At 36.7% G+C, this 14,049-nt stretch overlaps 1 protein-coding gene across 5 annotated transcripts in view; it reads right to left on the bottom strand.

The window, feature by feature from the left end:
* Window positions 1–11,991, bottom strand: part of LOC104095447 (DExH-box ATP-dependent RNA helicase DExH7, chloroplastic) — a 41,651-nt gene extending 29,660 nt beyond the window's left edge. For 2 of the 5 annotated variants that reach the window (XM_033655920.2, XM_009601592.4), the window contains exons 1-12: window positions 11,490–11,990; window positions 11,261–11,388; window positions 10,965–11,158; window positions 10,209–10,262; window positions 9,628–9,781; window positions 9,171–9,556; window positions 8,188–8,406; window positions 5,518–5,629; window positions 4,722–4,904; window positions 4,056–4,135; window positions 3,090–3,212; window positions 1,856–1,942 (exon numbers count right to left, since the gene is read on the bottom strand). In XM_033655920.2, the coding sequence (XP_033511811.1) occupies window positions 1,856–1,942; window positions 3,090–3,212; window positions 4,056–4,135; window positions 4,722–4,904; window positions 5,518–5,629; window positions 8,188–8,406; window positions 9,171–9,556; window positions 9,628–9,781; window positions 10,209–10,262; window positions 10,965–11,158; window positions 11,261–11,388; window positions 11,490–11,800 (2,031 nt within the window). In that variant the 5' untranslated portion in view covers window positions 11,801–11,990. Of the gene's footprint in view, window positions 1–1,855; window positions 1,943–3,089; window positions 3,213–4,055; window positions 4,136–4,721; window positions 4,905–5,517; window positions 5,630–8,187; window positions 8,407–9,170; window positions 9,557–9,627; window positions 9,782–10,208; window positions 10,263–10,964; window positions 11,159–11,260; window positions 11,389–11,489 lie in introns of all 5 variants that reach the window. The other 3 variants (XR_011409069.1, XM_009601590.4, XM_009601591.4) reach the window with 3 other exon arrangements.
* Between the last annotated feature and the right edge of the window lie 2,058 nt (window positions 11,992–14,049).

The following is a 14,049-nucleotide window of genomic DNA, read 5'->3' as shown; positions in this document are numbered from 1 at the left end:
GGCCACCATGCCTCTTTCCAAAAGCCGTTGTGACGACAGCTTTCCTATTCTGCCCACTATCTGATTACTCCTCTGGGAGTTCAACAATTCTCTGATCACTGTGCCAGCAACTTTTCCACTTACTCTTCGACCGAAAATTCAAGCTATGTTAATGATGTCAAGAAGATTTGCATCACCATATCTCTTTCCAGTAACTGAGAATAAATTTGTTTCCTGTGTGTTGCAAAGAGCAATTTCTTTCGATGTGCAAGTTAGCGATTCTCCAAAAAGAGAATCCAGCTCTTCTCTTTAGTGATTCTTCACAATTATCAGGACACTATTCCAGTGACTGCTTATTATCTCGCTGGCTTTTAAGTATTACTTGTTTAGAAATAAACAAACTCGAGTTGTTTCACCACTTTGAGTTTTAGGGAGTGTGTTAAATATCATAGAATAGTTTATTATGAGGAATATTCTTAATAATTATGCTAAAAGTCCAGAAAATCATTAAGAATATAGTTGTCGACTTGTCGTATATTCATAATGATTATGTCATAATTATGAAAGTTACCTTATTTCATGCTGCTCAAGAATTCTACATAAGGGCCACGTTTTTTTATTTATGAGCAGTGTTTTAAAAGGCGTTTTCGGGGCGAGCCCTGGAGCGAGGCACACCAAAAACGCCCCGAGGCGAATGTGTGGAGCGAAAGTCTCAAGAGGCGTACGCCCAGCAATTCGGGGCGTACGCCCGGGCGTTCGGGGCGTACGTCCGAGCATTCGGGGCGTACGTCCGGGCGTTCGGGGCATACGCCCGGGCGTTTGAGGCGCGTTTTTTTTTAGTGATGCATAAGCCCAGAGACTTTTTCAAATTAAAACAAAATTTATTAAATAAGTCCTTTATAATATACCCAAATTCTCAAAAGTGAGCTTGGTAATTACTCAAAAGTTTTAAAAAGGAACTGAAATGTATTAAATTTAAAAGTCAAGACCTTTTTTTATTGATTGAAGCCCTAATTCATGGTCTTTCCCAATTCTTTATCTTGTCCGCTAGTCTGCTAATATCTCCCAAAAGCAATGAATATTCAAATTTTTTTAACAAATACAAAGAGAACACCATTCTCTTTCATAGCAGCAAGTTCAAAGTTCAAACTACAGGTTAATCATCTTTTTTGTCCTCCATCTAGAAAACTTTATTCTTTTCGACTCAAGTTAGTTGTGCTTCTAAGTAGCGTATAATAAATTATTTTGATTAGTTTTTTGTGGGGATGGAACACATCTATATATATATTTTTCACATATTTATAGTTTTCTTCAATTTTTATGCAATTTTAACTGTTTATAAATATTTACTGTAATTATATTTTTTTTATAAAATATTAAAAATTAAATACCTATGGGGCTTACGCCCCGTGTCTCGGGGCTTACGCCTCGCTGAGGCATATGTAAAACACCCCGCCTTACGCCCACGCCTTTTAAAACACTGATTATGAGAATAAGGAGCCATGTTGTCCACCAATTCAAATAAAAAAATTCTTTATTTTTCGTTTTTTGTAGTTCCACCATAACAAAAACTTAGAATTCATTTTTCACTCGCACAATCAGCGAAAAGCTGCAAAAGCATTAATAGTCACTTCCTATGAGTCCAGTTTTCACTCTCACAACCAGCTAAAAGATGCAAAAGTACTGGCATCTCCGTGAAAGATATACAAAGTAACAAGTGTTATCATAGAAGTTGAGAATGTCAGTAGAACAGGTGCGTAGGAAAATTACATTTTATTTTGAATCAAATAAGCAGAAAGTTAAAAAAAAGTTAATTCCAGAGCCTCTGTTTCAGCCAGTGCAGGCACATATATGATTAGTGAAGGATAGCACTGACCGCGATTCTCCTTGGTTGTGTGCATATAATGTTACAATGTCCCCCACGTCCTGATTCAATCATGTCATCCAGTATAAATTGAGGGACCTACAAAAATCAAAATGTAAGATTTCAGTGTTTCCAGAAACGAATGTAAATTTACAAGATACCCTCCATTGCACATAAAAACCATCTTAGTTGACTTCTTAAGTCAATAAGCTTTATTTGGGATAATATTTCTGCCGACTTATTTCTCTAGCAACTGTTTAGCTAAGTAGGGTCTTCTCCGCAACTCACTGTTTGAGTTTTTAAATTTTATTTTATTATTAGTTCATTATCTGAGAATTATAGCCTGTTTGGCCAAGCTGAAAAAATCAGCTTATTTTGAGAAGCACTTTTGAAGAGAATCAGTTTGTGCTTGGCTAATCACTCTGAAAAGCACTTTTGAGCAATAATTTGTGTTTGGCCAAGCTTTTCAAAAAGTGCTTTTAAGTATCAAATTACGAATAAGGACATGAATAGATTTACTTAATAGTTAATATTATAAGTAAATAAAGAATCTCAAAAATTTGTTATTATAGGCCATAATTAAATCTTTTCATTTTATTTAAGTTAAATATGAAAATAAAATTAAAAAGTACTTTAATTCTTTTAATATTATTCAAATATATTAAAATCATTCAACAAATATAAAATCATTCACCCCTAAAGTCCCTATATATTAGAAAACTATCCTAAAAATAAGAAAAAATGCTTATACATTAATATCCTAAGTATTACATTTAACGGTTATTTTGGTATATACTATATTTTGTTAAGGGTATTTTTGGTAAGAAGAAAAGTCAAAATTGCTTCTGCTTCTACTTTTGGGAAGCTACTACTTTTTTCTGCTTCTCAGAAACTGCTTCTGCTTCTTCCCAAAAGCACTTTTTTTCCCCAAAAAAGCTTGGCCAAACACCTTAAGTTAAGAAAAAAAAGTGTTTTTGGGAAAGAAAAAAAAAAAGCACTTTTGGCCTTTGGAAAAGCTTGGCCAAACAGGCTATTAGAAGCACTGATTTGCTATTACCCTTATTTGACAAAATGTGTCAAGCTAGGATCATTGCTTAAAACTAGGGAAAGAAAGTTCTCAGAAGAGTGGAAAAACACGACCAAAACACATAATTAGTAGCACCGAAACAAGTAAGTGAAAGCTGCAGCGCGATGCAACATTGAAGTAATTTGGAAAATATAAAGGCAAAATTTATGAATTCAACACCTGAGTTGTTTTCCCACAACCTGTTTCCCCACAAATGACCAAAACATCATTCTCCTCCAGTGAATGCAGAATCTTGCCTTTTAAGTCAGCAATAGGAAGGGCAGCCCGTGATTTCAACATTTCCTGCACGAAAGACATAATTAAATATCTTCACAAATTAAAGCAGATAAGGAGGTAAATGACATCAATGGTAAAATATATCAAAATTATGAAGAGAAAAGAGGGAAATAAGGAACGCCACTATGTAATGACTCCTACAGAAGTGCATGATATAAGGCTGGATACACTTTGACCACCGTTTCAGTGAATGCTGATAACCTGAAACCTCAGAATCCCAGCGAACAACTGCCCCCGGTCAATTGTTAGTCATGAAAGCTCAACCCAAATAATGAAATAACATGAAAAAGTGAGAAACCAACCTAGGTTTAGCAAGCTGCAGACAAGCTCTATAACAAAGCAAAAAAGAATCAATTGTGTTAAATAGTCTCACTACCTTCAAAAGGTAGGGGTAAGGCTGCGTACACACTACCCTCCCCAGACCCCACTTTGTGGGACTACACCGGGTTGTTGCTGTTGCTGTTGTTGTTGTAATCAATTGTGTTAAAACTAAATATTGTAAAGAATCATATATTAATCGAAAACCCTAACTTGCAACAAAATCCAAATTCCCCCACCCCCACCACCACCACCCAACCCAAAAAAAAGAAAATGAAGACTAGATATATCACAGCCCTCAGTATAAGTAAAATGGAGCTCCAACTGCAACCGCTAGAGCCCTCTGGTTCTTTTTCTTCTGTCTTCAGAATCTTTTTCTACCTTTTATTCATTGTCATCTTTCAAGTTCTTCCATCATTCAAATCTGAGTTATTCATCTGTGATGTCTATATAGCTATTTAAAAGTGTAACAAGCAGCCCAAGATGAACGACAACATAATTTTAATAGTATGGACCTAGGAAGACTCTAACCTGGTACTTCTTTAACTTCTTTCTACCCTCTTGCTCCTTTTTCAGAGAGAAACTTTCTGCTTCTTTACTTGGATTACTGTCTGCAGAAAAACAAAGAGGTTAGTCAGCAAAACCACTTTTTACATTCTGAAAGAGCAGTGAACTCCCTAATGCCTCCAAACCAACAAGAACTAACTGGTATACAAGATCATGTTACGGTCAATAACTAAAACTCACCCTTTACCCTCCCTAAGGGCAATGCTGAACCTATACCCAAACAGAAAGCATTATCTATTTGAGGTACTTTCATTTTCCCCAGCACGAGACAAGTAGTTCGCTTATTTTGCTTTTCTTGCCAATGAGTTATATCTTCCCCAAAAGAAGGAAATAATGAAAATCAATCTACTTAAAAGGGCACAGATTGAACTGCAATAGACATCAGAATAAATCTTTTATTGCCAGCTAATGAACAGCAAAGTGAACGCCAAAGAAAAAATGTTCAGCCTTACTTGATCTAGATCCATGGTTGACACAAAATCAATAAATTAAAGCAAAAAAGAATTTCAAAAACTAGCAGTCCTTAGCTGCATAAGAGTTGCCAAAAGTTTTGCAGTGTTCAAGCAAATATATCACATATTGAAGTTTTCCTGACGCAAACCAGAAAAGAAATCCATAAGCATACTTCACCTGCAAAATCAGCAATCGCTGTTTTATCTTCAGTGGCGTGAGGCTCTAAAAACTTTTCTTCGCTAGCATTATTGGAGACATCACAATGAGTTATGTTTCCAGAACCGCTGGCATCTAGTAATGAATCCACGAAATAGGCCCTTCGTTCCACTTGATCATCCACTATATCTATCACGGAATCACCTGTCCCAAAAAGACCACCATGCACATAAAAGAGGTGGAAATATTAGATCAGACCTTGTGAATGTAACTGTTACAGAACCGGGCTCTGCAGGTTGTGAATGAGAGCGTGCAATCACTAAGAGATCGACGGAAAGAAAAACTAACAAAAGAGAAAGAAGACGAGCAGCAAGCTAAAACATGAACATTGATGTCTGCACCGTTAGTGCTGACTACATGTTTGAAAAATGCTGATAGAGATCGTGATAAGTTAGCATTGCTCAGCAAAACCATTTTTAAGGGTTGAAATAGATTTTGGAGGGATTATTCTTTTTTCGTGGGATTTGTTTTTAATAAATTCCTTTTATTTTTATTCTTGTTTTCAAAGAAGTTATAGCATTAGTTTTGCCTCTGGACCCAGTTTATTGGGTGTCTTACCTCTATGAAAGTTTCACCAATTAAAAAAGAGCAATGTTTATCATGCAAGGTTTGCAGTAAAAAGATAAGATAATCAATTATGGGCTCTATGCCTACAAGAGACCAGTTTGATCAGGGTGAAATATAAAATTGAGGCATCAAAATGCTTAATATAATATCACTATTAAACATGTGACTGCACGTGAAGTAAGAAAATCACCTTCCTCCCACTGCAAAATAAGTGATGCATATGGCTCGGTAATTGGCATGTGAACTGGGAGATCTGGAAACAAGCGATGGAGAGCATAGGCTGCAACTCTGTTTTGTGCATCCTGAGCAAAACAGAGTTCATAAAAGAAGAGAATCGTGTTTAGATTCACATTTCAAAACAAAAAAATCATAACAAATTAACAAAAAAGTTAACAAGTACTCTTTTACAACAAATTTCTGCAAATACCAATTTATTTTATATGCTTAACCAAGACAATTGCTTAGTTAATTGACAAGATTTCTGCTTTCAGAAAGCTACATCATGAATTTTGTGATAAGGGCTTTTCTTAATCAGGTTGGTGAAATGGCTTAAGAGAGGTGATAGAAGCAGAATGGAGAAAATAGAGCATGGGTGTGACCCTCAAACAATTATGTGGACTATCCAAAAGGAAGAAATCATAAGGCTTTTGAGGGGATGAAACAGACCATTATTTCAATTACGGAGTGTTAATTTTAGATACTTTTGGTGCACAAATGATTCTCCAAACAGGTATAGAGGTTGTTAGGATTGGCTTATTTTAAGTGCTTATTGGCTTTTAAGCACTTTTCTAGTTTTTGTGGTGTTTGGCAATGATAAAAAGTGCTTAAAAGCACTTACCTTTAGGCATAAAAGTACAAAAATAAGCCAAAAGTCAAAAGTTGGGTATTACCAACTTATGGCTTTTGGCTTTTAGCTTATAAGCTACTTTTTAAAAGCCAATCCAAACACCCTCATTGTCGGCTTCCTTTGAAATATAGCTCTTGTAGAGGGAATGTTTCCCTTTCAGTCAATCTCTTCTTTCCAAAAAAAGGTTAAATGTGCAGCTTCAGCCCAGAAGTTACCATTTTTCCCTTTATGCTCGATTAAAACTTGACCACTGATCATTCCAAACTACAACAACAACAACATACCCAGTATAATCCCACGAGTGGGGTCTGGGGAGAGTAGTGTGTACGCAGACCTTACCCCTACTTGGAGAGGTAGAGAGGTTGTTTCCGATAGACCCTCAGCTCAAGAACAGGTGGAAAGGAAAAATAGGGGAGAAGAAGAAGAGGAAAGAGGGGGGAGAAATACGATAAGCAAAGAGGAGAAAAAGTAGCATCAAATAGTAACCATCAGGGAGCAACAATATCCAGTAAGGGGAGAAAAAGTAGCATCAAATAGTAATAATCAGGGAGCAACAATCCCAATAGCAATTTTCAAAAACAAAGGACGTGGTTGCTAAGTACCAGATACAATAACTAACAAGAAGGAAGTAACTTTCGACCCACTGCAAGAATATTACTAGTACTACTAGTAAACCAATGAGAAACTCACAACTACCTGTCAACCCACCACCTTAATCCTCGACCTCCACCCCTTCCTATGGCTAGTCATGTCCTCGGTTAGGTGAAGCACCGACATGTCCTGCCTAATCATTCCAAACTACAACATCAGATTGTATGTTCATCAAAGTTCCAATTATGTCATTCCTTCAGATTAAGTAAGACCTATGGAAAAAATTATCATATGTTTTTCTATAAGAGAATGGCATCACAATTATGGCAGAGTCCTGTCAACCGTGGGAAAAGCAAATAGAGAAGAGAAATTAAGAGCTCTATGAACTGCCTCTTACCAACATTGTATGAACTATCGGTTAAACACTCGGAGGGGTTAAGAAGCACCGAGAATCCGTAAAGGGGTTAAGCCTGATGTCATAACACATCATGGTGAAGTCTAATACATACCTATGCCGCAGAAAGCAAAAGCTCCCTATAACAGTATTTCTTTTCTTGTTTTAACAGGATAATGCACTTCAATAGCATCATTAGTCGGAAAATAAGTGGGGTTTTGTCACTTCACCCTTCATGTTTCAATAATTTCACATTTTCCTTTTCTTTCTTGCAACCATGTTAAGAATTGAAGTGTGGTTTTGGGCAGTGACAAAGTGCAAACTGGACAAGCTTAAACGGCAAACTGGAAAAACTCTGGAGAAATTGATCAAGAGCTTAATTAAAAAAAAGGTTAAAAGGGTAAAATAAGAACACCAAAGATTTTCAATATTATTTAGAAGTGCAGTTCTAGGGGCCCTCACATATCACAGCCTGACCAAGAATTCAGTCTGCAAAACTAGAGGGACAAACAATGTGTCGAAGACATAATTAAATAATAAAAGTATGCTCTCTAATAGCTTTAGATGAGATGGTCACACACTTCAACATGGTAGCAGAGTAGGTCCTAAGTTCGAGTCTCATCGCCACCCATTATCAGAAAAAGAATCTCTACGTACTTTGCCCATGAAAAATAAGAGAACCAGGCTTGCACGTGAGGGGACGTGTTGAAGACATAATTAAATAATAAAAGTATGCTCTCTCTAAATAATAAAAGTATGATTGGTCACCCACTTCAACACAATGTAGATATAGCTAAACATATTCCCTGCTATCTCATAAGAAACAAAGGATAAATAAGTAAATAACACACTCCTATTTTCATGTGACTACAACACTTCTACCCATTATGGTATATTTTACACCCATAATCTGAAATGTGTGCATAGCGGCCAAACAGCACTAGTGCAATAATCATTGACTTTTCTTTCCATTCTTTTTTATGGGCATATAATTGCATAGACAGTATCAATAAAGCATTAGAAGCTACCTCAGTAGTAGAAGAAGTATGATCCCGACTAGGAAGCTCGATTGTTACTAGACCTCCAGCTTTTCTGCTCTTACCCCTCCCACTGGCTTTGCGCATTATACTAACAGTGTAATGTGAATTATTTCCTTTTCCAGATATTTTCGCATATTTTGGTGCCTCCCACCCTGATCTTTGACAAAGTTGGTGAAGAAAAGCCTTTGGAATCTTTTGTGGATCTCCCTGCAATTATGACAACAGTTATAAAACTTTCTAGGAAGGAACAAAAACTTAAGAACAATAGCAAGAAGACCTCAAGAAGAAAAGGGAAGACACAAGTCTACCACAGTTCACATTTTTGCTAGTGGAGGGGGGAATTTAACTTCAGGCTGCAGGCCAGGTCCACACAGGTTAATCCTACTTACCAACATCAGTTTACCTTTACAACACTACCAATTTTTCTTTTTCTTTTTTGTTTTGTTTTTTTCCTGGGATAACGGTGGTGTTCGGACTAGCTTGGGCGCACCTCAACTATTCTACCATGTACCTCCTATGTCCCACCAACACAGTATACCGGGTAACTTAGCCCACCAAGGTGTAGGCAAATTGGAAGATATCATCAAGCGTTATTTGTCTTGGCTAGAATTCGAACCCTAGTCTTCAAGGTGAAAATCCACCTCATTGACATCCAGGCCACACCCTCAGGTGCAATAATATTCAAAAGCTAAGAGCTTAGAGGCAATTACACCTTCTTCTGCCAAAGTAATTACATAGAAAAGGAAAACAATGAAAACATAATTCCTTCCACCGAGAAGAAGTCACCCAATTTAGATACAGCTATTAGATTAGACTATTGACTAGGCATCTTTATCCTGTTGTATCCTTCTTTAAATCAAACGAGGAGCTCTAAATCTTCTTTATCTTTAGGTTTTACTAAAGAGGTCTAGACTACAGTCTACAGTGAAAAGTTTACAACTAACTCATCAGATCAGGTACCAATTTTTTACCTTTTTCCATATACCTTCTAACTTCTCTAAGTTTTTCTGACTACATAATTCTCTCATCTTTTCTTTCTTCTGCAGTTCTAGTATCGTAGATGACACATCAGCAGAGGAAACTTCTTCAAATAAGAAATCACCAAGCTCTACGTCTTCTGCTTCTCCTCCTGGAGCCACCTTATCATCTATAGGACCACTTGATGGACTGTTTTCAGTGAACTCATTGGAGCTGCTATTGACAGCCACCTTTTCATCAATTCCGATCTCCTGTTCATGAGACGTTCTGAAATTGTGTGAAGGAACATTATCAACATCAAGCTTCTCTGAAGATGTGTCCAACACTGCATAGTCGGAAGCACTTTCATGTGCAGATTCCAGGATATCATCCGGTAGTCCTATAGTAAATTTCATAAGTCAACCTTGCTAATGGAATGGAATGAAAGCCCAATATAGAAATTTTTCCCACCTAGAGCAGATATCTCCTGCTTGATCCTCCGAATGGTTCTGCTAACTTGTTCATGGCTCTTTTTGTCACCACGCTCTTTTGCATGAATAGCTTCCAGCCTCGCATTATGAAATTCTTGGACAATAGACTCAACACTACGCCTTTTTCGCGAGACCTGTTGACCAACAAAACATGAATCAAGTACAATAGCATGCTTTTCAGATTTTTCGATTAAGAGTCCTTGACGGATCTAGACCTTATATCTACTCTGCATCACTAGAATAGACAAAATTCAGTTTGATACAAAAGGAAAAAAGGATAAATGCTTGAAGGTAATACTTGTTACTATATCAAGATTCAACTTTAAAATTAACAGGTCATTCTCGCAAGAGAAATAGCATTACAAGCTTTCGGAGAATTTAGACCATATATCTACTCCCCCCACCAGCCCAATCTAAAGCCTAAACATATAACAATGAACTGGACAATGGAAAGGAAAACATACATCATCAGATAGTCATGTCTAAAGAGGCTGTAACACATATCATATGAACTAATGCTCTATTAGGGTTAAAATGTGGAAAAAGTCGCCATGAGATTACCTGCTCTAGAGAACCATCGTCAAACAAACCAGATTCCCAACTTTCAGCTTCATCCTGCAAACTCATAGTAAAAGAAGATTGTACGGACTCAGAGTTAAATACTTCAAATTTCAGTGGTTTTTAGATTTATGATATTGGGCAATTTAAGATTAAAAAATTGAGTAATTTCCTTCTGATCCAAGTGGGATTAAAGAGAGATTTGTACAGCATCCAGCCATATCCTACACTACACGGTGCATTGATTGGAAAAGGGGTGACGTTAAACCAGACACAATTGCTAGTATCAACTGTAAAATGTCTGTCTTTTTGTGAAAAGATAATGTCCTTCTATTTCGCTTCTCTAAAAATCTCAAATGACATACTGTAGTATTCTTTCTTCAAGTACTGCTTTTGATAACATTGCACTCTCCAAGACCATATTCTCGGTTTTCGTAAATGCCAACCAAGTCATGACTCATGCCCTAATTCTTCAATTATCCTTGACTGTGCTTATGAAAAAATTATCCTTCACTGTCATTGCGTACCTTAGTTAAGTTTTTCTGTGACAACAGCTAGCTGTGGAACCAAACAATAAGTAGAAGAAAGGCATGCAGTTTAACTAGGCATACGCACTTCCCTGCAGAACCTTTCTCATTTACCTTTTAGTTTCATTGTAATCAGATAAATTCAAAAAAGCTGAAATCAGATAAACTGCAGTAGTTTCACCCCATAACCTACATAACCCTCTGTTGAACTAGAAGTTTCAAGTAGAAATACCTCTTCCTGTTGTTCCATATACTGACGGATCCAATCTGCTTGTGCACGTTCGACTGTTCGTAGAGATTCACTATCACTTCGACCCTTTGGCACAACTGAAACTTCAGGTTTTCTCTCATCTTTAACTTCTGCCACAGATGAATCTGCTGAAGGAACCCAATCTTCTCGGGCAGTTGATATGATACCAACAGAACCTGCCAAAATGCATGTATGAACGTGTCTTAACTTTCTATATCCTAACACTTTTCCTCACTTGCCAATTCTGGAAATTAAACATAAAAATTTCTCATCAATACCTTCATTCAATTGAGAAGTACCACTGGAAAACTTCAGAGGAAGCTCATTCCCTCGCAAATTCAAGCATAGCCAATCTAAAGCAGCTTCAAACGTAGCTCTCTCCTTCGTAATCATATACAAAAAATTACTGATTCAAATACTTGAAATCAATGTTTTGTCAAATAGACTTACATTCTTTTTTTCTTTGATGAAATTGACCGGTTAAAAAGGAGAATTTAAGTACTCAACTTTGTAAGTGGAGACATTTTCTTGATTAGTACCTTGAGAGCGGATAAAGCGCGTTCGATTTGATCGTCGGAAAAGCCCTCGCAAGAAAGCTTTTCGTAAATAGAACGAAGTTTCTTGGCCTTCTGTGCTTTAGAGAGAGCATCCTCTGCCGGAGTTGGAGCCGGAGATTGTGTAGATCGGCCGGAATAAAGCAACAGCCGTCGGAGCCGGTTCTCGTTCTCGGCAGATATTTGCAATTTGGGACCAGTGGAAGAAGAAGAAGCTTTGCCTTTGGATGAGGATGATTGAGGCTTCTTCTTCTTCGGTGCCATATCTATTTATAGCGAAACTTATACTTGGGATATTGTGAAGAGAATAGGCAGTGAAATGAAAGAAGTAACAATGGCGATGGAAGGACGATTTATCAATGAGCGGGGTACAGTCAATACAGACTACAGAGTTTTGACGGGAGAGTTGACAGGAGCATTGGCGAATGCCGCTTATAAATCCCATTTAACTATACGAAACATACACTGCTAGTTATTATGAATAGAATGCGAGTAATCATAAATCGCAATTAGTCATTAGGACTCATAAATCGCAATAGCCTAGGCAACTTATACACATGAATGTAACTTATAAATCCCATTTCTACGAGTAATTTTTACAATTTTCATCCACAAGGTTTTGTAGCTTTCAGTTTCCTCCATCGTGTTCTGAAAGCTTTTACATGGCCCCAAATATATCTTTGTACATTGTATACGGTCAAAATCGAGCCTGCCTTTCACGTGACTTATCGAAAGTAGAATATGACTGTGCAAAGTTCAACCTCGTGAATATCGAGACATATTGCGAAGTGAGGTTGTCGAGTCCGTGACCCAAAGACCGATCAAAGGTCGAGAACGAGCAAAATAGAGACCGATCAAGATCGAGATCGGCCAAGATCGAGGAAAGCTTATCGAGCCAAAAAATAGAAAGCCGAAATATCTGCAATTAGGCGAGAATCTCGGCGGAAATTCCGGCGCATATTAAGGAGAGGCCAATTAATTAATCTATCATAAGATTCCTTGTTGTATTTAGAAATTCTATTAAGAATAGGACTTCTCTGCTATATAAAGGGGGTCTGATCATTTCTAGAAGGATAGATATATAAAATAAAAAAGCAAGATACTGCTTTTTTTCTAGTTCCCAATATTCAGTCATTTTATTCTTGTATTAGTTTACCCTTCATTCAGTTTGAGGGTGATCAGACTTGAGGGTCTAGGCCGATTGATTCATTCGGTTTACATTTATTTCGTTTATAGCTAATTTCGATGCCCGATATGTATATTTTCTCTATTTATACCAAGTTATATATCATGTATCCTTAAAATCACACACAAATTCAATTGTTATCCATTTTCCGGATAAACATATATCATTCCAAATTAACTAGCCAACATCCTTACAGTTCTTAACTCACGTTACTTCTACATGGCAAAAGCTAACACTGTAACAATCAACTTCTAATTTTTGACGTAAAGCACTAGTCCTCTTGTTCTTGTAAGTTCTTTTCTTTTCCCCTTCATGATTAACTATAACCATGTATTATGCTAGACAAGAAGATTTATAACTTCATAATCAGACACAAAATAGCTGCATTATACATGTACTGTGTATATAGTTAATATAATTTAAAAACAATCAAAACAAGAACGAAACATAACTTTTACACGACCTTCTTTTTCGTCCGAAATAATATTACAAGTTTGACTTAACAAAAGTGGAACTAGAATTTCAAATGGATGGGTGCACTATGATAAAGAGGTGAATCTAGAATTTATGTTTGACGAATTTAACTATATTATCTTACAATGAACCCATTACACTTTTAAAATTATAGGTTCAAAATTATATTCTTTTTAAAATTTTAGTGATTTTCTGATAGGTTATAAGCACCTTATTTTATGTTTTGATGATCTAACAAACTTAATGTCAAGAACCAGATAAAGAACCTGATGCACATTCTCAAGCATGTGGAAATAACCAGACTTAAGCTTGAGAGGTTCGTCAGTCTTTAAGAAGCTAAAGAATCAACAAGGGGAACTGATGGACATCAATTCCCCTAGTGATCGTACCAGTCAACCCTCCAACGGCTGGAAAGTGGCTGTCTGCTCGCGCAACAGTACAGTACAGTGCAGCAGTCAACTCCATTGGGAAGGATCTTGTACTCAAGTTGCTTACATCATTCAAGTGATGTCATCAATGTTACCCTAACATTAAACCAAAGATAAAACATTACTTGAACACTTAGAGAATTCACTCAAGCACTCCCACAGTGATTGATCATCCTGAAAATGATTCTCAAGTGCATCAAGAACAAAGAACAACACAGCTACGGACTAGTTTCTCATATTAAGTTATTATATGTCCTTAGTTTAGTTGTACCTTTGTAAACGTTCTTACTTGTAATTCCTACTTAGCTTACTTAAAAGTATTATGTAGGAAACCCTTTGTAAATCATAAGCCCTTGTGTTTGTGTCTTGGCTAGAGTTAGTCGAGTTGTAAAGTCTTTGTAATAAAGTTATTACAAAGTAGCTTG

Source organism: Nicotiana tomentosiformis, chromosome 1 (assembly GCF_000390325.3).
Source record: "Nicotiana tomentosiformis chromosome 1, ASM39032v3, whole genome shotgun sequence".
NCBI lineage: Eukaryota > Viridiplantae > Streptophyta > Magnoliopsida > Solanales > Solanaceae > Nicotiana > Nicotiana tomentosiformis.
The sequence above is the reverse complement of the archived record's forward strand: the minus strand, read 5'-3'. Positions and strand labels throughout refer to the sequence as shown.